This window comes from Lagenorhynchus albirostris, chromosome 4, assembly GCF_949774975.1.
Source record: "Lagenorhynchus albirostris chromosome 4, mLagAlb1.1, whole genome shotgun sequence".
Lineage (NCBI taxonomy): Eukaryota > Metazoa > Chordata > Mammalia > Artiodactyla > Delphinidae > Lagenorhynchus > Lagenorhynchus albirostris.
Window position 1 is genome coordinate 146,368,828 of NC_083098.1, and position 25,523 is coordinate 146,394,350.

Genomic DNA, 25,523 nt, shown 5'->3' on the forward strand with positions numbered 1-25,523 from the left:
CTTAATTTTATTTATTTATTCATTCATTTATTTTTGGCTGCTTTGGGTCTTCATTGCTGCGCAGTGGCCTTCTATAGCTGCAGCGAGCCGGGGGCTACACTTCGTTGCTCTGCAGCATGTGGGATCCTCCCGGACCAGAGCCCGAACCCGTGTCCCCTGCATTGGCAGGCAGACTCTCAACCACCGCGCCACCAGGGAAGCCCCTAAGCTTAATTTTTTAAGTTATAAAGATAACCAATACAAGAATTAAAAACAGTGATATAATTATATTGATAAGGGAAAAGAAGATGGAGTTGGTTTAAGTGAGCTATCTCCTCATGAGGCTCAGAAAAGTCTGAATTTGATCAACACTATACTTTAGAAATGCAACAGTAATCAGGAAGATAACTAAAATAGAACCCAAGAAAAGAATCAATGTGGCTGCACCTGGGGAGGTGTCTTTGTTTGGGCCACTATAATGGAATACCACAGACTGGGTGGCTTATAAGCAGCAGAAATTTATTTATCAAGGCACTGGCAGCTTTGGTGTCTGGTGAGGACCTGCTTCCTGGCTCATAGACGGTGTCTTCTGTGTCTTCACGTGGCACGAGGGGCAAGGGAGCTCCCTGGGGTCTTGTTTAAAAGGGACTCGTAGCATTCACGAGGGCTCCACCCTCATGACTTAATCATCTCCTAATACAATCACACTAGGGATTATGCTTCAACATATGCATTCTGCAGGGACACAAACATTCAGTCTATAGTAGAAGGAGTAGAATGGAGAAGATTAGGGCTCTTTATCAAAAGTCCTTTATTCTCTGATTTTCAAAAATTATTGGTTATTTGGAAATGTGTTTTTAAACACATAGAACAGAAGCGGTGGAGCTGATTTTGTCCTTGGCTCTATGAGAGGCACTCCTACAAGACTGCACCATGTTTAGCCCATGTGAATGTGGGAGCATTGTTTTTCAAAACAACACTCAGAAAAAGAGACATAGGTTTACAATGCAAAAGCTCAAGCACAGTGTCTCTGCCAGGAAGTGAGACTAGTTAGCACAGCAGTAAGGGGGCAGCAAAGGTAACACTGTCCTGTGTCCTTTGAACTAGGACTCTCTTTCAATTTGGTAGAGACAAAGATTTACATTCTGAAAGAAACGCACGCGTGCCTGGCCTTTGGCTAACCTCATAACTAGTGCTGGCTGGCCCTGCTGTCTTTGCTAGTGATGAACATGTAAACATGGAGAGGGAACCTACCGGCTGCACTGCAGATACAATTAAACACTTAATCCTGACTTAATAAGAAATTAACACAACACTAAATCATCCATACTTCAATAAAATTTTTAAAAAATGAATAATAAAATAATACTGATTTAATAAAAACAATAAAAATGTTCATTCAAAACAAAATAAAAAGCACTTAGCATTTACAAGTATGGAGCCAACTGACATCCCAAAGTTGAATAAAATCTCAGGTTTTGCTCCCTATTTCCAGACTGCTAGTCTAAAAAGATAGCTTATTTTGAAACTTCAATTTCTGGTTATCACCAGTACTGAGAGACTTCCTAAGATGTGCTCTTTTGTCCTTCAGCCAGCATTTGGAATTTGCAGAGAACAGACTGAGTGCCATTACAGCGCTGGGTGCCGGTGACACAGAAGGGGAGACCCAAAGCTGCCCCGGGGGATGCCCAGTGCAGCAAGAGCTCCTCCTGGGCACAGCAGTGGCTCAAGGGACGGAGCTCAAGGGATGGAGTGACCAGGCCTCTTGCAGGAATGTGGACGTTCCCCAGAAAAGACTCTGGAGCTGGAACAGGAAGGAAGAAGACGACTGCAGGCAGAAAAGAAAAGCCTGGAGGCGTGAAGTGGTGTGACACGCTCAGCTGCTGTGGACAAGGAGAGGAGAGCAGGCCAGTGGTCAGACAGGACCCTGTGGGCCATGATGAACTAAGGCGTTTGTTCTTGACCTGGAATGAAGCTCCAGGGCCAAATTTTAAACAGAGAACAAATCTGGGTTTTAGAAAGTGTTCTAGCAGCATTGGGGATGATAAAAGGGAAGCAGCTCTGAAAGTAGAGAGCAGCTAGGAAACCACTGCCCTCAGTCAACTTACGAGGTGTCGAGAACCATCTAAGGGGGTACTGGGTGAAGACAGAGACAAAGAAATGGACAACAGAAATAATGAAGCTTAAGGATAAACGAGATTCAAGGACCTCCTGCATGTGGGGATTCAGGAAGAGAAAAGCTATGCTTTTGGAAAGTCTAAGAATGAGACAAGGAATCAGGTTCAAGGTCAATTAAATGATCACAACTGCAATGTTAAAATGCCAGCTTTTCATCATGACTCTGGACATAATAAAATCTACAACCACAACTACTATGCTTATTTACTGAGCACTTTCTAAGCACCAAGCACTGTACCACGTTATTCCATGCAGTCCCCTCGTCAACACCATGAAGCAGGATTGTTGTAAGTCCAGCTTTACAGAACAGGAGAATGAGGCATAGGAACTAGCTGGGATAACGTCCATAAAGAATTGAGCACGATGCCTGGACAAAGCAAACCCTCATTAACGGTAGCTATTCTTAGCTATCAATCAGGAGGCTCTGCAGCCATACTTGAACATGCTTTATTCCCTCCGTATCAAGCCAATCCTAATCAACACCTTTCCTCTTGAAAGGCACTTGGGATACAAACGGGAAGGGGGGGAGCTTAAAAAGAAAACAAGACCCCCAAATCTGAAATAGTTGTGTTCCAGGTTAATTTCTCTCACAGAACGTTATACACTATTCTAAGCACAAGATGAACTTGTTGATGCTTCTCAACAGCATCCAAGTCACCAGGAGCACCACTTGGCCGACATGTGCGCCCAGGAATCCCGAAGCCCTGGGAGATGGAGCATAAAACACTTCTTCCAGGTTGTCTTAAATATACATCCTTCGGTGGGCACTTACGCTGTTCCCAGCACAAACATGAAGCAGTTGCTCCCACCCGGACTCCCTAAGAGGGAAGCTGCGGAAGAACTATGGGTGGTCCCTGCCGCCCGCTCTTCCATCTCTCGGGAGGCCGGAGAGGGGACACTCGGTATTCCACAGAGAACTCTACTCCTGGGGTCTCTGAGCAGAAGGGCTGCGCCAGCTGCTGCTTCTACGTTGCTATCAGGGTGAATTGTAACTAACGTGCTCAATCTATCTCTAAGTCGGGCTAAAACCCACTCCACACACCGTAAAGTCTCGGACACCACCAAACCTCAAAACCAAGAATCGATGTTAAAGTAACACTCTAAAAACACTAACGGAAGGGTCTCCCGAGTTAGTTTACAGGATTTTCTTCTTGGTCCTTTAAAGAGCACAAAGGCGCGGTTCTTGTTTGCTGGCTTCGCTCGCCGGTCCGGCTTCCTCCCTCGGGGACAGAACACGGCTCGCCTGGTGCTGAAGCCACACTGCGACCCGAGGTTCCGGAAGAAGAGGACAGGGAACAAGCTCACACTAACAAGAGCAGAGCGCAAGCCACCTTCACCTGGGTCCGGAGGCGCTGAAAGGGGACGGGGCGGCTTAAGCTTCACGTGCCCAAGCTGACCACTCGCCGACCAACCACTCCTGAGAGTGAGGCTGCGCGGACCCCGGGTCCGGATTCCACAGAAAATCTGGGGTCCGCAGCAGGGTCGGGGTTCTGCTTGGGACCAGGGTTCAGGTCCCAAGGGGATCAGGACTCCAGCGGGGGTCGGGGCGCCGCTGTGCACCCACCTTGGCGCGCTTTCAGCAGCATCGAGTTGGCCAAAAGGTTCTCGAGCTCCATGGACGACCGCCGCCGCCGCGACCAAGCTTTGTGGACTCGAGGAGGCGAGGGGGCGACCGGGGGCGGCGGTGGGGCAGCCTCCGCGCATCGCTCGCCCAATGCCGGGTCCGGTCCCGCACTGCGCCGCCGCTTCTCCTCGTCCTCCTGCTGCTGTTGCTGCTTCTGCCGCTGCCGCCGCCGCCGCTGCGTCGGATGCTGCCGGCGCCGCGACGCCTCGCCCTCGGGACCCGGGACTGCGGCCCAGGAGGGGTCGGGCCGAGCCCCCGCGGTCACCCCCGCCGCGCCGTGGCCCGGGCTGTCGGCCCCATCGCCCGGGGAGGCGCTCACTGGCCGGGAAACTACCCCCCGGCGGCGACGGCTCCGGCCAACGGCTCCCCAGACGAGGGAGCCAGAGCGCTGCGCCCCACGGGCCCCGAGGCTGTGGCGCTACCGCGCAGGCCGGGACCGCTCCCAGAAGGCCCCGCACGGGGCGGAGGCGGTGGGGCGCGAGCGCGGCCTGCTGGGAGTTGTAGTTGCTCAGCCTACGGGCGGGTAAGCTGAGCGGTGGCTTGTCAGTATTTTACCCAACGTTCCTACGTCTCGCTGGCTCAGTTATCGCGAGACGGGGGCGGCACTCTTAGGCTGCTGGGCCGCGCGGTAGCTCCGGAGGGAGCGCGCGCTGTAGCTGCCACCTCCTCGTCAGCGCCCCGAGGTGCAGCGCGTGTTGCCATGGGGAAGACCAGGTCTGCCGGAGCGCGCGGGAAGGCCCCCGGGGCCCCGGCGGGCGCGCGGGGCTGCCGGGCGAGGCCCAGCGCCAACCCGTTCGAGGTGAAAGTCAACCGGCAGAAATTCCAGGTCCTGGGCAGGAAGACGCGCCACGACGTGGGGCTGCCCGGAGTGTCGCGCGCGCGGGCCCTCCAGAAGGTGAGCGGGGCGCCGGGCCCTCCGGGATGGGTCCCCCCGGCCCCGCCTGCCGGCTGGGACCACCCACGGCCCTGCTCCTCGAACCCCTGCGGCACCGAGGGGCCGCCGGCAGGCTTGGGCGAGCTACGGACTTACTTTCCTGTGCCCTTTTTCCCTTCTGTAAATCGGCCGTGATGGTGGTACGTACATTCCAGGGCCGGCGGGAGGATGGGAAGCGTCCACTTAGAGTCCTCGGGACAGCGCCTGGAGCAGTGAGACGTCGTGTATCGTGTATGCCATGTGTCAGCTGGCCTGTTTTCATCTTCGTGCCTCTGCTTCTGCGTGGGCGGGGACGACATTCCCCTGCAAAACCACCGTCCCTCCTTGGAGACCCACACACAAGTCCAACTCAGGCAGAGTTCATCACTTACGCGCTGCCGCGGCCCCTGTGCGAACCTCTTAAAACCTGCCCTCGTTGAGACTTTGAGCTCCGCTGGTTAGGGACAGGATAGGGGATTACATGCTCAGTAGATGTTTGAAGAAGGAATGTATCGCTCCTTTGAAGCGCACAACCTTGTCCCTTGCAGGGTAACTGAAATGCTGCCTTCTTGGAAAGTCTCGTAGCCTCCAGCTTTCCTGTGCTTACGGTTCCAGAGTATTCTGTACTTCGAAATTCAGTTCGGGTGGCATTCTCTCTGCAGCTTCTGAGACATGCTCATTGGTTTGTTTAACGATATTTATTGTTACTCTGAGGAGGAGACATTAGTAAGTTAGTGAACAGATTAAAGCACAGAAAGGTCAAGTAAATTTCCCAGGGTCACACAGCTGGTAAAGGCTGGGGTTTGCACTGGGTTTGGACACCTGTGAAGCCTTTATGTGCCACTGAGCACTTAACGTTTAAGCTGTGTTCTAGCAGGTGGAGAGGTAAAGGTAAAGTAACACCTGGCCCTGCCTTCATGGGCTCATAATCTGTGTTCTGTCCCACAGCATGTAATCCAGATGATCTTTTTTTATATATATATTTATTTATTTTATTATTTATTTATTTTGGCTGCCTTGGGTCTGTTGCTGCACGCGGGCTTTCTCTTTTTGCGGCGAGAGGGGGCTACTCTTCTTTGCGGTGCGCGGGCTTCTCATTGCGGTGGCTTTTCTTGTTATAGACCACACGGGCTCTAGGTGCGCGGGCTTCAGTAGCTGTGGCATGTGAGCTCAGTAATTGTGGCTCATGGGCTCTAGAGCGCAGGCTCAGTAGTTGTGGCACACTGGCTTCGTTGCTCCACGGCATGTGGGATTTTCCCGGACCAGGGCTCGAACCTGTGTCCCCTGCATTGGCAGGCGGATTCTTAACCATTTCGCCACCAGGGAAACCCCAACTGATCTTTTCTTTTTTTTTTTTTTTTTAATAAATTTATTTATTTATTTATGGCTGCGTTGGGTCTTCGTTGCTGTGCACAGGCTTTCTCTAGTTGTGAATAGGGGCTACTCGTCGCTGCAGCACGAGGGCTTCTCATCGTGGTGGCTTCTCTTGTTGCAGAGCACGGGCTCTAGGCACACGGGCTTCAGTAGTTGTGGCACACAGGCTCAGTAGTTGTGGTGCACGGGCTTAGTTGCTCCGCGGCATGTGGGATCTTCCCAGACCAGGGGTCAAACCCATGTCCCCTGCATTGGCAGGCGGATTCTTAACCACTGCACCACCAGGGAAGTCCCCCCAGTTGATCTTTGAATTGAATCAAACATCGTCCTTATTTCAAGGAGCTGGCAGTAGTAGTAGACAAGACAAACTTATAGCCGACTCCGATGCACCCCTGCATCACACACCCCAGGGCAGGCTTGTGGGGGCAGATGTGGGGATGGGCATTGCATGGGCTCCAGACTAGACATGTTTTCCTTTATCATGTAAGCCTCAGTTTTCTCATTTCTCCTTAAGAGCCTGAGGTAGGAACTGCCATTCTCTCCTTTTTACAGGTGAGGCTGTAGGCGCTTCCCAAAGTCCTCGCTGGGAAGTGGTGCAGCTGGTGGGGTTCTGAGTCCTCACTCTCGACTGCACCTCCTGGGCATCACGTGCATGTCCATGAATGACCCAGAAAGTGCTGAGAGTATTGGTTTGGGGCTACACGTAAATTTTACCAATAGACAAATACATAAATACGGAATCTGCAAATAGCAAAGACTGGCTGTATATACACATAATGGCACGTATATAACAAGCAAAGAGCAGATAGGCAGTGCTGCTGCAGTCTGTGTCTGTAATTGATCCTGACGTCGTCATTGACATAAATGGCCTCTCAGATCATTGTTCCCTGCTCCCCTTACTGGGCTAGAACCTGAACTCCTCTGGCTTCTTCACCTGGGTGGAGTGACCTCTGCTCGATTGTTCTGCTTTTTTTTGGTTGCCATCATTTTACTTTAACCTTTGGTATTAGGCATGGAAGTACTAACACACACCCTAGAGAATCCCCTGGGTTCCAGACATCATCCTCTTTGCTGCCGTTGTATGGCAGCGACCCAGTTTCTCCTTGGTAATTGAGATCAGTCTTTCCAGCCAGTAGATTGGCCTTTTTTGGACTGTTTGTCTCAGTGGCCTGAGGCATAGAAAATGGCATTTTCCAGTTCCTTAGAGCCAGCGTTGTGTCCCCTTGTGGAAGCACCTCCCCTTTGGTGACTAGGACTGCCAGGCCGTCAGAGCTCAGAGTTGCCAGGACCACTGAGAGATTGTTCTATGATCTGTTTTTCAGCGCACCCAGACTTTGCTAAAGGAATACAAAGAAAGGGATAAGTCCAACGTATTTAGAGATAAACGCTTTGGAGAATACAATAGCAACATAAGCCCGGAGGAGAAGATGATGAAGAGGTTTGCTCTGGAACAACAGGTATGGAAAACAGTCTTTTGCTGTAGTTTTACACAGAAGTCAAATACAAAGAGAAGGCCGTTTCCCCCTTGTTTGTTTATACTTTTGTGAGTGCACAGTGGGTGGGTCTTCAGTCCTGTATCTTGCCTGTCTAGGCCAAGGGGGAAGCAGCCTCTTGCACATACCAGTTAGGTGGATAAATATCTTAACCAGAGTGCCCGGCAGTGATGCGTCCTGGGGTTCTGGACTAAACTGCTGCCTTCAACTGGGTTGAGTGGATTGTGGAGCATTCCTGGTGGGTAGAGCTGCACGATTTCCCAGTGCCTTAGGGTGGCCCATTGATTTATTTACCTTCTGTGGGTTCTGTTTATATCCGAATCATTGCTCAAATGACCCAGAATAATCTTAAAGCTACACTGTCACATTGCACAAAAATGGGGGAAAAAATCGTTCTTTTTTTGATGTTAAATGGATGTGGAAATTTTAGGAGACTGATTTTCATTTTTTCTATTCTGTCAGCGACAACACGAAAAGAAAAGCATCTACAACCTAAATGAAGATGAAGAACTAACTCATTACGGCCAGTCTTTGGCAGACATTGAAAAGCATAATGACATTGTCGACAGCGACAGCGATGCCGAGGACCGAGGAGTGCTGTCGGGTGAGGCCTGGGATCAGGGGCAGTCTGCTTAGCACTGACGTTCTTTCTGCCCTGCTTGCACACCTAGAAGATGCAGGTGTAGATCTTTAAGAATGTGTATATGTAGATAAGATAGACAGCCTGCTGTCTGTCTGTCACAGAAAGCACCTCAGTATCCCTCCTCTTGTTTGAACTTCACCCCGGCTTATTTTACCCGGTGAGCTCAGAGAAACAATATGATTTGACCAACCCGTGAGTCAGAGTTGTGGGTAAAACCCACCTCACTAACCCCTAGGACAGCTCTTCTGTACTAACCCACAGTGCTTTGCTACCACTGTTACCAGTTCTGACCCAATGTGTGCACTAACAGTGTTTACTTAGTTCTTTTAGTCTTTGTTTTCTCTGGAACTGCTTATGACAGTTTTGTGGGGGAAATAACATTGAGCTTCTTCTTTTTAATTTCTTTTTTAAAATCTATTTATTTACTTACTTCATTTTTGGCTGCGTTGGGTCTTTGTTGCTGCGCACAGGCTTTCTCTAGTTGCGGCAAGCCAGGGCTACTCTTCGTTGCGGTGTGCAGGCTTCTCATTGCGGTGGCTTCACTTGTTGCAGAGCACGGGCTCTAGGCGTGTGGGCTCAGTAGTTGTGGCTCACGGGCTTAGTTGCTCCTCGGCATGTGGGATCTTCCCAGATCAGGGCTCGAACCTGTGTCCCCTGCATTGGCAGGCGGATTCTTAACCACTGGGCCACCAGGGAAGTCCTGAGCTTCTTATTTATAGATAATAACGAAGCAGGTTAAACCGTGGCATTAGTTAACACTGATATACAACTGAACCGAGTTAGGACTCGGTTCAGGTCTGATCATCTTGGGCCCTTTTGTAAAGTTGCGGTCATGTCGTAAGTTCGCATCCTTATGATTTAGAATATCCTCTGTTCAGCATCTTCAGAACAAAGCTGCACAAAACTAAAACTGACTCAGCGTTTTTTCTGGTGTGTGGAAAGCCAAGCCGTTAAGCCCATGACTGCTTTTTGGTATTTGGGTGATGCGGGGGCAGAGGGCCTAGGAATTAGGGCAGCCCGTGGTTCTGTCCACAGCACCGGGAGGCGGACCACAACTCTGCTGAGGCTTCGTGGTTGAGGGGGGAACACAGTTCACCTTGAGGGCCTTTCTCTGCGCACTTTCCATTGTTCAGGACTTTTTATGCACGCTCGCTTTAAACACGTTCACCTTCACTGTCACTGAAGGGGACTGCCGTGGCACCTTAACGTTTGGCGGCCTGGTCATTCATCACAAGGTGTCGGCCTCGGCCTCGTTGGTATGATAGGCTGTGACGGTTGGCTGACGAGAGGAGAAGTTGGATTCCCATTCTGCCAGGTGTTGGGTCCTGGGGACTCAACTGTTTATTTGAGGTTTCCTATCCTCCTCTGATGTTTAGTATGAGCTCATGAGAATCCAGGGGACTTGCACATTTCCAGGTAACCTCTTATATTTGAAAATAAATATATTTGCCGTACCTTTTAAAATGAATCATTAGGAAACATTCTGTTTTGTTCAACTACATAGTTTATATGTTCTCCTAGATTAGGAGAATTTCATCTTAAAAATCAATCCTAGTTTTCTAATTAAATCCTATCATCAGTATAAACACACTGATGGATTTTTTTTTTTCTTTTCTCCGAGAATCCTTTTTGGAATCTTTTATATAATACCACCTCGTTAGTTAATGTTTTGTAAATTTTATTTTCAGAAAATATTGTAAACAATCTTGAATTAGCAGAATGCTAAATGATAGTGTTTTCTAATATGCTAAACTTTGCAGGAAGCAGAGGAATCACTCAGTCACTGATTCATTTATTCAGCATGTGCCAGGCAGTGCTCTTGGTTCTGGGGAAATAGCAGTGAGTAAAACCTACCTGCAGCTCAGTTTTCTGGGGAGACCCAGACAGTAAACTAAATAATCACTAAATCCCGCAGGCCGGTCGGAAGTAGAAGTGCTGTGGGGGAAATGAAGTCGGAGCGGTCTGGGACACGCCAGGTAGTCCTGATTAGGGTCACGAAGGAGGTGGCTGTCGTGCAGGCCTCTGGTGGTGTCACGGTCTGGGACCAGCCAGGAGCCTGGCAACTGGAGGGGGCGATGGTACAGACAGGTGGGCTGGGCCCCTGGGGCCACAGGAACAATTTTGGCTTTTACTCAGGAACGGGAGCCGGAGGGACTTGAGTGGGGAAGGACAGAGTTGGCTAGGGCAGGCCAAGAGGTCTTCCTGAAATTCTCTTGTAGGCGCGGGAGGTGGAGAGGAAGCAGGATGCGCAGGGGTGTTTGGGGTACGTGTCAGCCCAGGGGAGGCATCAGGAGGGCAGTGGGGGCCCAAGTCCGCAGACAGCCTTGCCTGGAGGAGGGAGCTGCTGCCCAGAGGAGTGAGCGTTGGCCTTTAAATCGGGCCAGAGTCTACTGCAGGGGGAGCGAGAGCAGCTTCCAGAAGGAGGCATGATGGGGGTGGCAGAGCGCAGGCGCAGATGGCGGGTTGTGGGCCTGACGGGGTTAGAGGGCCACAGGCAGGAGCTGTGTCTCTTACTGGATGAGATCTGAAGTCAGTTGCTTAGCATCTAAGCCTCTGTTTTCTCTTCCAAGAAATTGGATTTTTTTAAAGTTTCTTTCTATTCCAAAATCGACGATTCCCAGTGTTTTCTTTCTCTCTTCTTCCCTAGTAGCTCAGGCAGCCTAGGAATCAGTGACTCTAGTAGCTGGCTCCGCCCCCTGCCCCCCCCCCTCCGCCCGGGACTTTCTGTGAGACACAGGGAGGGTGTGAAGTGGCCCTGGTCCTGGGCACGCCCTCTTAGGACTCGGGCGCGAGCTAGTTTGCGTTTGCCCGTCTTCTGTGAGACGTTAACACATTGGAAAACAGGTTCTTGGTGTTTCCAGTCACTTGGATCACAGCTGTTTGGTCTTTTTATGCCTCTGGGTTTTCTCGGAGGGGCTCATCTTGGGGGTTTGTGTCGCTGTGCCTGTAGTCTTACCTGCCGTGGGTGAGAGTTTTCTCTTAAACGTGGAGTCTGCTCTTAGGACCGTGCTTGGAGAAACGTTGGCAGAGCGACTGCAAAACCCACTTTGCAGCCGGGCCTGGCTTCACAGCGGGGTTTTCTGCTCTCTGTCTGCAGCTGAGTTGACGGCGGCCCATTTTGGAGGAGGTGGTGGGCCGCTTCACAAGAAGACCTCTCAACAGCAAGGCGAGGAGGGGCAACAGCCGAAGTCACGCAAAGAGCTGATCGAGGAGCTCATCGCCAAATCAAGGCAGGAGAAGGTGCGTCCGCTGCCGTTCTCGCTGCGGAGCAGCACCGCCCGCAGGCTCGCTGCTGAACACTTTCAAGTCTTTTCTCCCTGTGCGGTTTAGGCTGTGTCTAATATTTTCTATGAATTCAATAAAAGCATTCACTTTGAATAGGAATACAAAATGCATTTTAAGTTTCATCAAGCATGTACTTCCTCTTTTTTTTTTAATTTAATTAATTAATTTATTTTTGGCTGTGTCGGGTCTTTTCTGCTGCGCGTGGGCTTTTCTCTAGTTGCGGCGAGTGGGGCCTACTCTTCGTTGCAGTTTGCGGGCTTCTCATTGCGGTGGCTTCTCTTGTTGCGGAGCACGGGCTCTAGGCACACAGGCTTCAGTAGTTGTGGCATGCAGGCTCTAGAGTGCAGGCTCAGTAGTTTTGGCGCAGGGGCTTAGTTGCTCCGTGGCATGTGGGATCTTCCTGGACCAAGGCTCGAACCCGTGTCCCCTGCATTGGCAGGGGGATTCTTAACCACTGCACTACCACGGAAGCCCCAAGCATGTACTTCTAATGGTTTCTTGGGGTTTTGGTTTTGGTTTGGGGGGAGGGTTGGTTTTAGTGTTTTGGCACGTATCAAGAGTCGCAAAACATCACTGCTTCTGCTAAAGGCAAACTGCTCAGAGCATCTAGAAGAGCAGTTTTACAGCAGGAAGTTCGTTCTGCGTGATGGGATCCTGAGATGCTGATTTCTCGTGGTCTCTTTCCCCGTCGGCATGTTGGGCTGAGCGGTTGTCCAGTGGGGCCTGGACGTCTGCTGGAGGCCAGCAGTAATGGTGTGCCTTCTGTTCTTTTTCCCCAGAGGGAGAGACAGGCTCAACGAGAAGACGCCCTTGAACTCACAGAGAAGCTAGACCAAGACTGGAAAGAAATCCAGACTCTCCTGGCCCGTAAAACACCCACATCCGAGAGCAGAGGTGGAAAGGAGAAACCCAAGGTGGGGTCAGCACCTCACAGGCAGCCTGGGCTCACGACCATTGACCCAGCCTTTCTCTGCAGAAGAGGGGGAGCCAGACATCTGTTCTCCCTTTTAGGACTTAAGTTTTCTGTTAAACTTTTATATTGAGGTATCTGACGTGTGTTACATCAGGGTGGAAATAGACTAAAAGTTACTTCACTATCTACTCCAGAATAATGAAAGTAAAGAAAATGGTTGTTTCTTGGTATGAGAAGACTTGGTATGTGTATTGATATATACATTTATTTATTTTTCCCCCTGGACAATATTTGGTTCCTACCACATTGCTTTTAGTCTAAATTGTCAGAGAAGGCGCATTCGTTTGAGTTGCTGGTTTCTAGAAAATACTTGGGTTTCACCAGATTACCTTGCCGTGTGGCCATCTGCACATCTGTGAGTCGACCTTACTGTTGCTTCCCCCAGAATCCCATTTGGGGGGCTTAATGCCTAGATGAGCAAAGTTTAGTTTTCTTTTTTTTTTTTTTTGTGGTACACGGGCCTCTCACTGCTGTGGCTTCTCCCGTTGCGGAGCACAGGCTCCGGACGCACAGGCTCAGCGGCCATGGCTCACGGGCCCAGCCGCTCCGCAGGATGTGGGATCTTCCCGGACCAGGGCACGAACCCGTGTCCTCTGCATCGACAGGTGGACTCTCCCCTGCTGCGCCACCAGGGAAGCCCAAGTTTTAGTTTTCTTAAAGCAGATACACTTTAAGAATTTTCGAGGAGCAAATAGTTGTATATGACCTAAAGGCGTCCTCGAGACTGATTAGAACAGGCCTCTGTCACACAAGAAGAAAAGACTTAGGCCGTGGTTTAGCTTCTTCCATAAAGATGTCCAGCCACAATTGGGATGTGCAGGAAGCTCGTTATGCAGGTCTTTTCTTTAAAAAAACAATTTCTTCTTTCTGCCCTAGCCTGACGCATACGACATGATGGTTCGTGAGCTCGGCTTTGAAATGAAAGCGCCGCCCTCTAACAGGATGAAGACAGAGGAGGAGCTGGCCCAGGAGGAGCGGGAGCGGCTCAAGTGCCTGGAGGTGTCTAGGGGGCGGGGCAGGGGGCGGGGCGAGGCAGGGGCAGGGGCAGGGCTGCTCTGGGAAGCTGCTACTACGGGAAAGGCCCTTTCCACCTTGTGTTCAATGGGCTGGAGGTGTGCTGTGTTTTACCAGTGAACTCTTTTTAGTCTCTAAACAAGTTTGTTTGTTTTATTTTTTTTTTAACTAGAAAAGGAAAAGAAAATGCAGATAATACCCAATATAACAAATTAAAAATGACTTTCTTTCTAATCCCTTTACCTCAGAACAGCTGCTAGCGATATAGTGCACTACCTTTTCACCTCTTTTCTCTTAAAGGTTTTTTAAATTTCCTTACGTTACAAAACAAAAATGAAGTGGAGGCATACTGTCGTGCATCTGGCCTTTTCAGTACCCCCCTCGTGGGCCGTCTCCTGTGGCCATTGCATGGTTCAGAGGGACAGAGTAGCTGAGCTGCTTGTTAAATGGATGCAGACCTCAGTGTAAAGTGTCCTGTTCCTCTTCTGGGGCCTGGTGGTGAGTGAAGCCGATGGTTGGCCACCATCATTTGGCCAGAAAGTCCCCAGGGTGACAGCTTTTCCTTCCTTGTGACGGGAACATATTTCTGCCGCAGTATTTTTATTTTTGTTAAAATAAGTCTTCCACACAGTGCTTGCCAAGGGTTTGCGTGTCTGGTTGAAGAAAGCAGAAGGCAGGCCTGAAGCAGCTGTGAGGGCCGAGGGAGCCTGGAGCGTGCGTCCCTGCCACGTGCTCACAGCACGGCGGACAGCTTTTCTGTCTTTCCTGCTCAGGCTGAAAGACTCCGGAGGATGCTTGGAAAGGAGGAGGATGAACATATTAAGAGACCGAAACACATGTCGGCGGATGACTTAAGTGATGGCTTCGTACTAGACAAAGATGACAGGCGTTTGCTTTCTTACAAAGTAAGATGTTTGCCTTCGTTTCCTTTCTTTTTTTTTTTTAATTTAAAGCAGCACATTTCCTGGTTTTTCACTTGATAGGTTTACCACAGGTGGAAATTGTGAGTCTTTTTAGAAGCAGTTTCTCTGTGGCTCTTTCTGAAGTTGATGAGGTTTTTCATCCGCGAGCCCCATGAGCTCTATACTCCTCTCCCCTTTCAGAGCGTCGGCCCCACTCGGGGCAGGAAGATAGGAGAAGGCCAGGGGTCTCGAGCAGAAAGGGTTCCAAGACGGGAAACTGGGTGCTCGCAAAACACTGGGTTATCTGGGGGAGTCGTCAGGGGTCACCCTCCGATGTAGAGGTCCCACCACCTCCGCGTGCAGCCCACATGCCAGGAAGCCCCAGCTTCCTGGGGCTGCCAGACACTCATAGCAGCTGGAGCCTGTCCGCTGGGGCGCCTTCCGCATCCTGGACCCCCGCCGCTCCCCAGCAGAGACAAGCCCTGCCCAGAGTCCTGGCGGCAGGGTGTGGGGACTGCGGTTCCCAGGCCTTTAGCCCCGTGACGTGTAGCAGCCCCGAAGGAGGCGGGAGAGAGGCCCCACGCCCGTGGACGGTGCAGCACCGGGCCGCGTGTTCCTGGCAGACAAGTAGCCTAAAGCGTCCGCGCGTGCACGGCCCTCAGACACGGTCACAGGCTGTGCCAGCCGCTGTCCCCTGAGGAGTGGCGCCGCTGGTTCCCACACTCTGTTCCCAGGATGGAAAGATGAACGTCGAGGAGGAGCCGAGGAGGAGGGAAGAGGGCAAAGGCTCGAGCGAGGGGGACTCAGAGGAGAGCGATGGCCCGGGCGGCCCCTCAGGCCTAGAGTCTGACGTGCAGAGCAAGGACGGGAGCGAGAGGACCCAGGAGGAGCAGCGTCCGGATCCCGGGGAGCGATCGGCAGCCGACGACCGGGAGGCTGCCAGGGCCGAGCTGCCCTATATGTTCGCAGGTAGACAACTGGGGAGTGACCGCAGTGACCTGGTGGCGTCTGCCTCACGGGATGCGTCATGGAGTGGGACAGGGTACGGGCCTGGACACACGGGCACAGCCCGTCTGTGCTGTCCTGGCTGGCAGACAGGCACGGTCATCCTTCTCCGCGACGCCCCTGGGATCTGACCCGAGTGCTCTGGGCAGCACGTCAGCCTCTGCTCTGTGACTGCAGCAGTTCTGCAGGCCGCCGGCGGCGGTCCCTGCCGCTTGACAAGTCAGCCCTTTGTGGGCCAGGGTGGCCGCGGAGTCGGGCTCAGGCCCCGTGACATGGCATGTAGCACACGGTGGGCTGCTCTGTCCCACCTGCAGACACCCCATCCGGTTCCAGTCCGCAGGCCTAAGCTGTCCTGCGACCTAAGGGTGTTTCCAGAGCGGTTGAACCGGCGGGTGGAGCTGGCTGCCGGGGGCGTCTCAGGCGTGACGCTGCTCTGCTCACGGGGCTCCTTCCAGCTTCCAGCCTGTTCTGAACGGTCCCGGCGGCCACCCCGCCCGCGCACTGTCCCCTCCTCCCTCCCCGTGTCGGGCATTGGCGGGATTCCTCCTGGAGGGGAGCTTGGGGTCATTTCTTCGTCGAGGCTTGTTGCAGGCAGCCCAGTTTCCTCGAGCCTCACCCTTGGCGGGCACGCGGGCACACGTTAGAAGCAGTGTGGTAATTACACAAAATGAGTGGTTCTATAAAATAGGCGGAAGTATTTCTTTGGATGAAGTAAAAGAAGTTGTATTATTTAATTTGTGTTCAGTTTTTATCTCCGTTACCAGAAATGTAATTCTCATTTGACAAGTTAAGCGTGGAGCGTGTATTGTATTTTGATAGCTCCCGAATCCTACGAGGAACTGAAGTCTTTATTATCGGGAAGATCGACGGAAGAACAGCTTTTGGTTGTGGAGAGAATTCAGAAATGCAACCATCCAAGTCTCGCAGTAGGAAACAAAGCAAAACTACAAGTACGCTGAGTCGTTTGTCTGCAGTGTTGGGAGTGTCAGGGAAGAGCCCTGGTCTGTGTGGGCGTCGTAACCATGAAGCTGGCGGTCCTGAAGTGCACCCCGTGCTTACGGCCACGAGATTTCACGGTGGGGTGTGGGTCGGGGGGCAGAGAGCCAGGCCTGGGTGTGCGTCAGCTCCAGGGCCACGGCAGGCCCAGGAGGAGGCCGAGCTGTTGACCTCAGTTTACACTGAGTCCACCGCGCGCACCGTCACGCAGCAAAGCCAGGCTTTGGGGAAGTAGATAGCTAGGAACGTGCCTCGTCCTCTTTGGCGCCCGGCCGGCGCGCTCCTGGTCTAGGACTGAGGCGTTGCCCGCCAGCCGAGGCAGCACCCAGACCCTGTGCTCTTCGCCCCCGTGCCTGCCTTGGGTCACACGCCCCCTTCGCTGGCCCTGAGGCCCTCGCCCCACCCGGTGCGGGGGCACAGGGGGCAGGGCGTGCTGTGCCGCGGCTCCGTTCTGGGCTCAGCCCTGAGCTCTGGCCCCAACCCTGTTCCTGCAGAAACTGTTTGGCTTCCTTTTGGAATACGTCGGAGATTTGGCTACACGTGATCCTCCAGACCTTGGCGGAATCAATAAGTTGGTTGTGTAAGTGAAAACGGGGTGCCTTATCTGGAACGTGGGGCTGAGTTGAACAAATTTTGTGCCTTTTAGTTAAGTTGTAGAATAACTTCAGAGTTATTAAGGCAGCCTTGCCAGTGGACCCACAGCTCGCACAGCTGCGGTGATTTCCATACGCCATCCTGCTCCTAAGTCGTGTTCATGCGCTGCTCCCATTGCCCTAGAGATGGGACCTGCTTTTAACTGCAAACGAATCGACTTTAAGACAGTAGGGCCCCTTCAGTTTATTCATATTTGACGGCGAATTTTCTGTTTCATTCGCCCGCCTGCTGCTGTCCTGCGCGGGGTCCCCGGGCCGGGCTCTGCACCAGGCCCCGTGAGAGCAGAGCCGCATGGTGGCTCCTGGCCCCGTGGTGGCTGGAGCAGGGCGCAGCGGGCAGGGTGCTCAGTTGGGAGGGTCCGTGAGAGCAGGTGCCTGGTGGTACCCTCGGGCTGGCCACCTGCACATGCCTCCGCCCCGTGCCAGCCTCTGCCCCCAGGAGTGCTTGTGAGGTACCACTGGGTTCAGGACTGTCAGCCACGTCTGGCCCTTAGAATATGCCTCCCGTGCTGTTACTTGTATAAACAGAGCTATTTCTGCCACCAGTACTGAGAAATTATGACCAGGTTCTTAGCAAATAGCAAAAATGATTATAGGTTATTATAAAACACTACTAGAAAAACTACCTGGATCACCGAGACGGCCAGCCAGGTGTCAGTAAGGAAAAGTGCATTCATCCAGGGGCTTCCAGCTCCAGCTCAGCCGGCAGGTGACTTCACAGGAAGATGATAAACGTGGGTGGTTTGAGGGGGTTTCTATGTTTTTGTTACCTACGGACATTCTCCCCTGACATGTCTCTGATGAACAGGCAGTTGTATAACCTTTGCCAGATGTTTCCTGAAGCCGCAAGCAGCGCCGTGAAATTTGTCCTCCGAGATGCCATGCACGACATGGAAGGAATGGTTGAGACCACAGGCCGGGCGGCCTTCCCGGGCCTGGACGTGGTAAGCCAGGGGCGTGTCTCATCTGGCCGTTGACCCGCGGCCGCCATCTGTCCAGTGTGCTGCCATGGCACGGAGGGGCTGGGGGCTTCAAGAGGGTGGTCTGCCCCAGAGCCTCCGCAGCCATCTGGAGGGCACGCTGGGCCAGGCCTGGAAGGACTGCTGACCTGTTAACAACTAGCTAATGTGGGCTCAGGAGCAAAGTTCCTGGTTTGACTTCTCCGTGAACGGTGCCGTGTTTAGTCTTGATGGCAGACCCGGGGAGTGTTTTCCTGAGGACCTGAACCTGTGGGCTGGTTGCTCCACCTGCTTGTGCACAGCGACCTCTGACCTCTCTGAGGTTTCTGACCGTTTCACGACAGCCGTGGGCCGTGTCGTCAGCTCTGGTCACTGAAGAAGTACTGCTCAGTCCGTTCCATTTTCTGGTCTTCGTGTTGAAATGAACTAACAGCGACTGGCAGGAACTTAAAAGTTCGGCTTTAGGGCTTCGCTGGTGGCGCAACGGTTGAGAGTCCGCCTGCCGATGCAGGGGACACGGGTTCGTGCCCCGGTCTGGGAAGATCCCACATGCCGCGGAGCTCCTGGGCCTGTGAGCCATGACCGCTGAGCCTGCGCGGCCGGAGCCTGTGCTCCACAACGGGAGGGGCCACAACAGTGAGAGGCCCGCGTACCGCAAAAAAAAAAAAAGTTCGGCTTTATGTCAGTGGGTCAGTAGACTCCTTGGAAAGGCATCTGAGCCAGTGTCTGTGGCCTCGGCCCCTTTCTCTGTGTGACCTGGGGTAGGTGGGTGCCCGAGCTGTGGCCGAGGGTATCCAGCCTTGCCTCCCCGGAGCCTGTCCCTGGCGAGGAGTAGTGGGGAGGCCAGGGGGGTTGGCAGGCTGCCCGGGCTTCCGTCCTGGGCTGCGCGGGCCTGGCCTCTCCCGGCTGTAGGCGGTAGTGATGGCTCAGTGGTACCTGTCCCGTAGGCTGGCGTGGGGATTCATGAGTTGATGTTGTTACTGAACCAAACTGGGGCCCACCCTTGCCCGGCGCACAGCAAAGCCAGCCGACTGGTGCCAGGTTGTGGGGAAGAAACGTGCAGCGATTACTGCAGGCAGCTGGTGCTCAAGAGACACGGACTCCCTGAGGGCCTCGGGGGAGGGGTTTCAAAGGCAACATCGAGGGTGAGGGTCCCAGGGTGTGTGACCAGCTGGTGGGCTTTCCTCTGAGTGGCTGGTGGTGAGCTGACAGGGTGATGTTCGGCCACTTGGCTCCCAGCGTCTGGGGCCTGGTGCTCGCGGGCAGCCTGCAGTCCCCGCCCCCGGCGGGTGGTGGTCTTGGTCTCCGCAGAACAGCCCAGAGGTGCGCGTCAGGCTGTCTCCCTTCTTTAGCCCGTGTGGTGGCGCTTTCTTTCCAGCTCGTTTACTTGAAAATTGCTGGGATGTTGTTTCCAACCTCTGACTTCCGGCACCCGGTGGTCACGCCTGCGCTGCTGTGTCTGAGCCAGCTGCTAACCAAGGTACGTCAGGGCCTCCCCATCGGAGCCAGCCCTCCCTGGGGCTGAGCGGGGCCGCGGAGACTGGCCCTCCTTGGGGCACGAGTAGGAAAGGCTCGTCAGTGAGGCCTGCGTAGCAGCTCCTTCCCAGAGCTCCCGGGTGAGGTGGCAGAGGGCGTGACCCCAGAAAGCGCATGAGGGCATCGTGTCTGATCTGGGGTTCTGTTCCCCTCTTGGCTTTTAAAAGTCCAAATAGCTCCGTTTTCCTTGAGGGGGCGTGTGATCGGTACCCACTTGCTGTGGCAGTTATCAGCGTTCCGCTCCGAAAGGGTGGGACCTTACGGTCACAGGGCTCTGTGCCTGATTGCATGCCACGCGCCTCGATCCTGCCGTGGGGGCGGTGCTCCCCTCCGTGCAGAGGAAGGTCGGGGCCTGCGGCTTCCCGCGGAAGCCAGGCTGTCTGCCTGGCGCAGTGTTGTGAATGTTGTTCCCAAGTGGACACTGTGCCCTGTGTTCCTTTGCCAGTGTCCCATCCAGTCCCTCCAAGACGTGGTGAAGGGGCTCTTCGTGTGCTGCGTGTTCCTGGACTATGTGTCTCTGTCCCAGAGGTTCATACCTGAGCTCATCAATTTTCTTGTTGGGATTCTTTACATCGCAACTCCCAACAAGCAGAGCCAAGGTGAGTTGATTGGAGGCAGCGTTTGCAAATATACTGTACTTTAGACTTTTAATAGGAATCGGTATTCATCGTAGAAAGCTTAGGATGTGGGGAAGTTAGAAAGAAGACAAAAGAATCTCAAGTCTCATCATGCAGAGTAGCATCCTTTTTTCCCTCTGTGGATGTGTGTAAACCCACATTTTGAAAAACATCAGGATCCCACTTTATCTGTCCAGGATCCCACTTTATCTGTCCAGCACAGTAGCCCATTTCCACGTGTGGGGAGTCTGAGCTTAGTGTAAAGTACCCCCCAGGTGGCAAGACTACCTACCAGAAATATATAAAATACTGAGGTTTACTGTACTGACTGTGTGTTGAAACAGTATTTGGCGGGGGAGGGTAAATAAAATACATCCATTAAGATTTACCTTTTTGGGGGCTTCCCTGGTGGCGCAGTGGTTGAGAGTCCACCTGCCGATGCAGGGGACACGGGTTCGTGCCCCGGTCCGGGAGGATCCCACATGCCGCAGAGCGGCTGGACCCGTGAGCCATGGCCGCTGAGCCTGCGCGTCCGGAGCCTGTGCTCCGCAACGGGAGAGGCCACAGCGGTGGAAGGCCCACGTACCGCAAAAAAACAAAAAAAGATTTACCTTTTTGTTTTTACTCATTTTATGTGGCAACAAGAACACTTTAACTGGCGTAGCTCACGGTCTATCTCTAGTCAGCAGCACCGCTCCTGTAGTTCCTACAATGTTCTGAATGTTGGAAGGAGATCGTGGACAGCAGTATTCTGACAGGGTTTCAGCAGTTGTTGCTCTTCTGAACTATCACACCCTCCCCTCCCCTCCCCCACACAGGATGCCGACCGTTCTCCCCACGCTTCTGCCCACTCACGGCTCCCTCGCTCTCCAGGAGCTGCCCACCTTTGTCCCCTCGCTCCTCCGTGTCTAGAGGGGCTGCTTTCCCGGCCTCCTTTTCCCTTCCCTGCCCTTCCACTTTCTCCTCGTAACCTCACATGGACACTTGCCTGATTTCTCTGAGCCCCACGCTGTGGGCTCCTCTCTGCCAGCCGTGGGGATGGGCACGGGGGGGCCAGCCACACCCCAGGGAGACGTCAGGGTGGCTGCAGTGCTGGAGGAGGGGCCCCAGTGGAGGGCACTGGACGCCGGAGTCGGGACTGGTCAGCAGACTGGCTGTCGCCCGTATGCCCCCCACCCTCTGCCCAGCCACCGCCCACTCTGCCGTGCCTGGACCGCACCCGGCCTGGTGCCCTCCCCGGCAGTCCCTTCCGTCTGCTTCAACTGCTCCTCTGAGTGACGGTGGGCTTAAGTCCTGCTTGCTCCCCAGGTCTCTGGAGCAGGCCTTCTCTGGCCTGGTGAGCTCTGCACCCTGCCCCACCGCCCCAGCTCTCCTGACAAACCCGCCTCACCCTCCTCTGCTTTTCCTTTGTCCGTTGTTTCTTACTGATACTCAGTCTAGTCTGCCCACGAGGGCAGGGGCCTAGTCTGAGCTTGGACTTGGCCCACACACCCCTGTCAAAGCTGTCGCTCGTCTCTGGTGGTAAGCACAGCACGTGTCGGTTAGAATGAACTTCCAAAGGCTTCACCCTGCAGAGCCTGCCCTGCGGGCCCGGTAGCCTCAGAGGCCGACTCTGTCCCTGTCCCACTTGGAATCCAGGTTACACTCTGGTGCACCCTTTCAGAGCACTTGGGAAGAACTCGGAGTTGCTCGTGGTTTCTGACGAGGGGGCCACGGCCACGTGGCACAGGAGAAGCCTCCCCCTCCAGTGGGCAGGAAGACTGAAAGCCCAGACTGAGACAGAGGCCAACCACAGCAGGTACGTGCGGGCCTGGGGCTCCGGGCCGTGGTGCCAGCTTAGACCTCCAAGAGGCCAGGCTGCAAGCCAGACGTGACCCACCACCCAGCCTTGAAGATGCACCCGGGTTATCGCTGTTCGCAGATGACGTGATTTTATATGTGGAAAATCCTAAAGGTTCCACAGAAGAGCTATCGGATCTGATAAGTGAATTCAGCAAAGTAGCAGGATACAGAGTCAACGTACAAAAGTTAGTTGTATTTCTACACACAAACAATGAACAGTCTGAAAAGAAATTGCAAAAACGATTCCATCTACAATAGCATCAAAAGGAATAAAATTACTTAAGAATTAGCTTATCCAGGGAGGTGGAAGACTAGTACGATGGAAACTACAAAACATTTGTTGAAAGTACTTAACAAAGACGTGAATGAATGGAAACACGTCTGTGTTCCTGGACTGGTAGACATAATCACCTCCAAATACCACCACGTTAGGGGTTCGGTTTCAACAAGGGGATTTTGTGGGGTCACATCCTTCAGTCTGTAGAAGTAGAATGAGGAGGGGACTAGGACTTTTTCTCCTAAGTCCTCTGATTTTTAAAAAAATTATGGTTATTTGAATTTTTTTGTTGACTTTTATTTGTTGTGTTAAAATGCAGATAACATTTACCATCTTAACCATTTTTAAATGTATGGTTCGGTGGCATCTTAGTACATTTACACTGTTAAGGAACCGTCACCACCCTCCATCTCCAGAACTTACTCATCTTCCCAAACTGAAACTCTGTCCCCATTAAAGACTAATCCCATGCCACACCCCAAGCCCCACCATCCTCCTTTCTGTCTGTGGATTTGACTCCTCTGCTGCATCTCATATAGGTGGAATCGCAGGATTTGTCCTTTTGTGACTTATTTTATTTCACTGAGTGTAATGTCCTCAATGTTCATCCATGTTTAGCAGGTATCAGAATTTCCTTCCTTTTTAAGGCTGAATCATACTCCATTGTGTGGATGGACCACATTTTGTTTATTCATTCATCCATCAGTGGACACTTGGGTTGCTCCCACTTTTTGGTTATTCTGAATAAGGCTGCTGTGGACATGGGGGTACAAGTATCTATTCCAGTTTCTGCTTTCAGTTCTTTTGGGTTTATACCCAGAGATGGAATTGCTGGGTCAGATGATAGTTTTATTTCTAATTTTTTGAGGAACCTCCATGCTGTTTTCCACCACAGCTGTACCATTTTACATTCCCACCAACAGCGTATGAGGGTTCCAATTTCTTCACATCCTTGTCAACACTTAGTAATTTCTGGATTTTTGATGGTAGCCATCCTCATGGGTATGAGGCGGTGTCTCATTACGATTCTGCCTTGATTTTCCTAATGATTAGTAATGAGCATCTTTCCACGTGCTTGTTGCACGTTCATAATCTTTGGAGAAATGTCTGTTCACATCCTGATGGCCGCTTTTTTCCATGAAAGCCTAACTTTCCCAGAATGTGTGTGATTTTCAAAGTGTATCTGCTTGATACTGGAAATAGTTTTAGTAATTTAAAAACTACAACGGGGTTTATTTAAGATGAGGGCTCCAGCCATTGTAGTGAGTGAGTCAGTTTTCTTGGGTCTCTCCCAAGAAATGTATATGTGTTACTAAACTTTTTCTTCTGTTTAAAAAACAAAAAACACCAAGTACTCTTTCCTAGTTGTTGCTGCATTTCCCGCAACGTTCTCTTCTATTCAGGGAAGCAGGATGTTTTCTTTAACTCCTGATCCCATCAGCCATCCGGCTGCAGCCATTGCCCGGGGCAGATGTTTGACCTCAGGGTCCTGCGGCCCAGGCCCACGAGTGGAAGGTTTTCATCTCTGCCAAGATGATGGGCTTTGTTGGTGACGGGGAGGGGCCCTTCCTTCCTGTTCGCCTGAGGCCGGGTGTCACCCATGCAGGCTGTCCTGCCTGGCCGTGTGTCTGGCTCTGGTGCAGCGCTGTGTGACCGTCTATGGCACCCTGCCCTGCTTCCACGACATCGTGCAGCCCCTGCGAGCCCTCCTGATGGAGCACCTGGCAGCCCGCAGCTGCCCGCCCGAGCTCCAGGTGAGGCCTCCCATGGCACGGCCGTGTCCCGGAGTTGGGGCAGGCTGGCAGGCGTTTCTGTCACGGGGGTTCTGGCGCTAGGAATCAAGTCCGGCCGCCCCCCTCAGCCTGGGCAGCGGCTCGAGGCCCCGCGCCCCTCCCAGGTCACTCGGGTTCTGAGGATGGTCCCACGGCCCTGCACCAGGCGACAGGAAGCCATGAGGGGCACCTGCCTTTTGGCCTGGGGGCTCCCCTCTGTACAAATGGGCTGGTCCCCATCGTGTGCTCCCCACGTTCCTCTGGGAGAGACCGTTCTGTTGCTCGATGGGTCTGTGGGTCTGAAGTCCCACCAGGCCAGATGCCACGAGGACGCTGCAGGAAGGTGGAAGCTTCGTGAGAGCCGGGCCTTCTGGGCACAGTGGCTCTGCACCTGTAGCCGCCGGGCCCCGGGGAAGGGGCGGCCCGGAGGGAGGAGCTCCGGAGGCCAGGTGGGCAGGCCCGGCGGTGTCAGCTTTTCTCACGTGTCAGGAGCTGAGTCGGAGCATTTTGACGGAAATGGAAAAGCAGCCGAAGCACTATCGGCCGCTGGTCTGTGAGAAGAGCAAGCCGGTGCCGCTGAAGCTGTTCACCCCCCGGCTGGTCAAAGTGTGAGTACGGAGGCCCCCCAGCACCCCAGCCCCAGAGGGGCCTGGGGAGTCCGGGGCTGTGGCTGGGGGCGGCCCTGACCGGAGGCCTGGCAGGCTCTGGGTGCGCAGACCCTGCGCCCTCAAGGCCGGCTTTGCACCTTCAGCCTCGAGTTTGGGAAGAAGCAGGGCTGCACAAAGGAGGAGCAGGAGAGGAAGAGACTGATCCACAAGCACAGGCGAGAGTTTAAAGGCGCCGTCCGGGAGATCCGCAAGGACAACCAGTTCCTGGCCCGGATGCAGCTCTCGGAGATCATGGAACGGTGAGGGGCGACGGGGTCTGGCAGGGGCTGGTGTGGGTGCTGGGCCGGGGTGAGGGCGGGCCACGCGGATGTGAACCGCTATTGGGTCAGATAGGGAAAAGGGCAAGATGTCCTCCAAAATGTATCCAAAAATGGGCTTTTTTTTTTTTTTTTTTTAAAGGGACGCGGAAAGAAAACGAAAAGTGAAGCAGCTTTTTAACAGCCTGGCCACACAGGAAGGTGAATGGAAGGCTCTGAAGAGGAAGAAGTTCAAAAAATAAATTATGTTTTATAAATCAGACAAGGAGATGCTATGTAATGAATGCCGTAAGGGGTGCTGTAACGTCAAGTTATTTTCCTGTACTTCGCTTCATGTTAAAACGCCTCTCCTGACATACTGCACTTTGGGAACACGGCCAAGCCTCTGTGGGAGCTACATGCCGATAAACTGAGAATCACCTCTATTCCTCACTTCCAGACAGTCCTCAGTTAATCACGAGGCTTGGGACTGATGGGATTCAGGCTAATGTTTTTGGTCAACCAAGCATACTTGCCTTGAGGTGTAGAATTCAGTGTTACTTAATGTTACATAAATTTTCAGT

At 52.9% G+C, this 25,523-nt stretch overlaps 3 protein-coding genes across 3 annotated transcripts in view; 2 read left to right on the forward strand and 1 right to left on the reverse strand.

Moving 5' to 3' along the window:
* GRK4 (G protein-coupled receptor kinase 4) overlaps window positions 1-4,483 on the reverse strand; it is a 46,166-nt gene extending 41,683 nt beyond the window's left edge. The window contains exons 1-2 of the mRNA XM_060147071.1: window positions 4,388-4,483; window positions 3,722-4,199 (exon numbers count right to left, since the gene is read on the reverse strand). Of these exons, the coding sequence (XP_060003054.1) occupies window positions 3,722-4,199; window positions 4,388-4,483 (574 nt within the window). The remainder of the gene's footprint in view (window positions 1-3,721; window positions 4,200-4,387) is intronic.
* The window catches only part of LRPAP1 (LDL receptor related protein associated protein 1), a 462,538-nt gene that overhangs the window by 427,302 nt on the left and 9,713 nt on the right, over window positions 1-25,523 (forward strand). The gene's annotated exons all lie outside the window — the stretch shown is intronic.
* NOP14 (NOP14 nucleolar protein) lies at window positions 4,381-25,225 on the forward strand. The gene is made up of 18 exons (XM_060148821.1): window positions 4,381-4,676; window positions 7,391-7,525; window positions 8,024-8,165; window positions 11,302-11,444; window positions 12,269-12,403; window positions 13,339-13,461; window positions 14,250-14,381; window positions 15,113-15,347; window positions 16,203-16,333; window positions 16,874-16,959; window positions 17,841-17,976; window positions 19,370-19,471; window positions 19,973-20,126; window positions 21,783-21,942; window positions 23,870-24,017; window positions 24,525-24,643; window positions 24,787-24,942; window positions 25,103-25,225. Exons 1-18 carry the CDS (start codon window positions 4,482-4,484, stop codon window positions 25,200-25,202), a joined length of 2,532 nt encoding a protein of 843 aa, XP_060004804.1. The 5' UTR covers window positions 4,381-4,481; the 3' UTR covers window positions 25,203-25,225.

Excerpts from the sequence above, each read along its gene's own strand:
- NOP14 (XM_060148821.1), top strand. The coding sequence starts at position 4,482 with ATGGGGAAGACCAGGTCTGCCGGAGCGCGCGGGAAGGCCCCCGGGGCC. Across the intron at positions 4,677-7,390 it reads GCGCGCGGGCCCTCCAGAAG|CGCACCCAGACTTTGCTAAA; the intron begins GTGAGCGGGGCG and ends TCTGTTTTTCAG. Across the intron at positions 21,943-23,869 it reads ACAGAGGCCAACCACAGCAG|GCTGTCCTGCCTGGCCGTGT; the intron begins GTACGTGCGGGC and ends TCACCCATGCAG.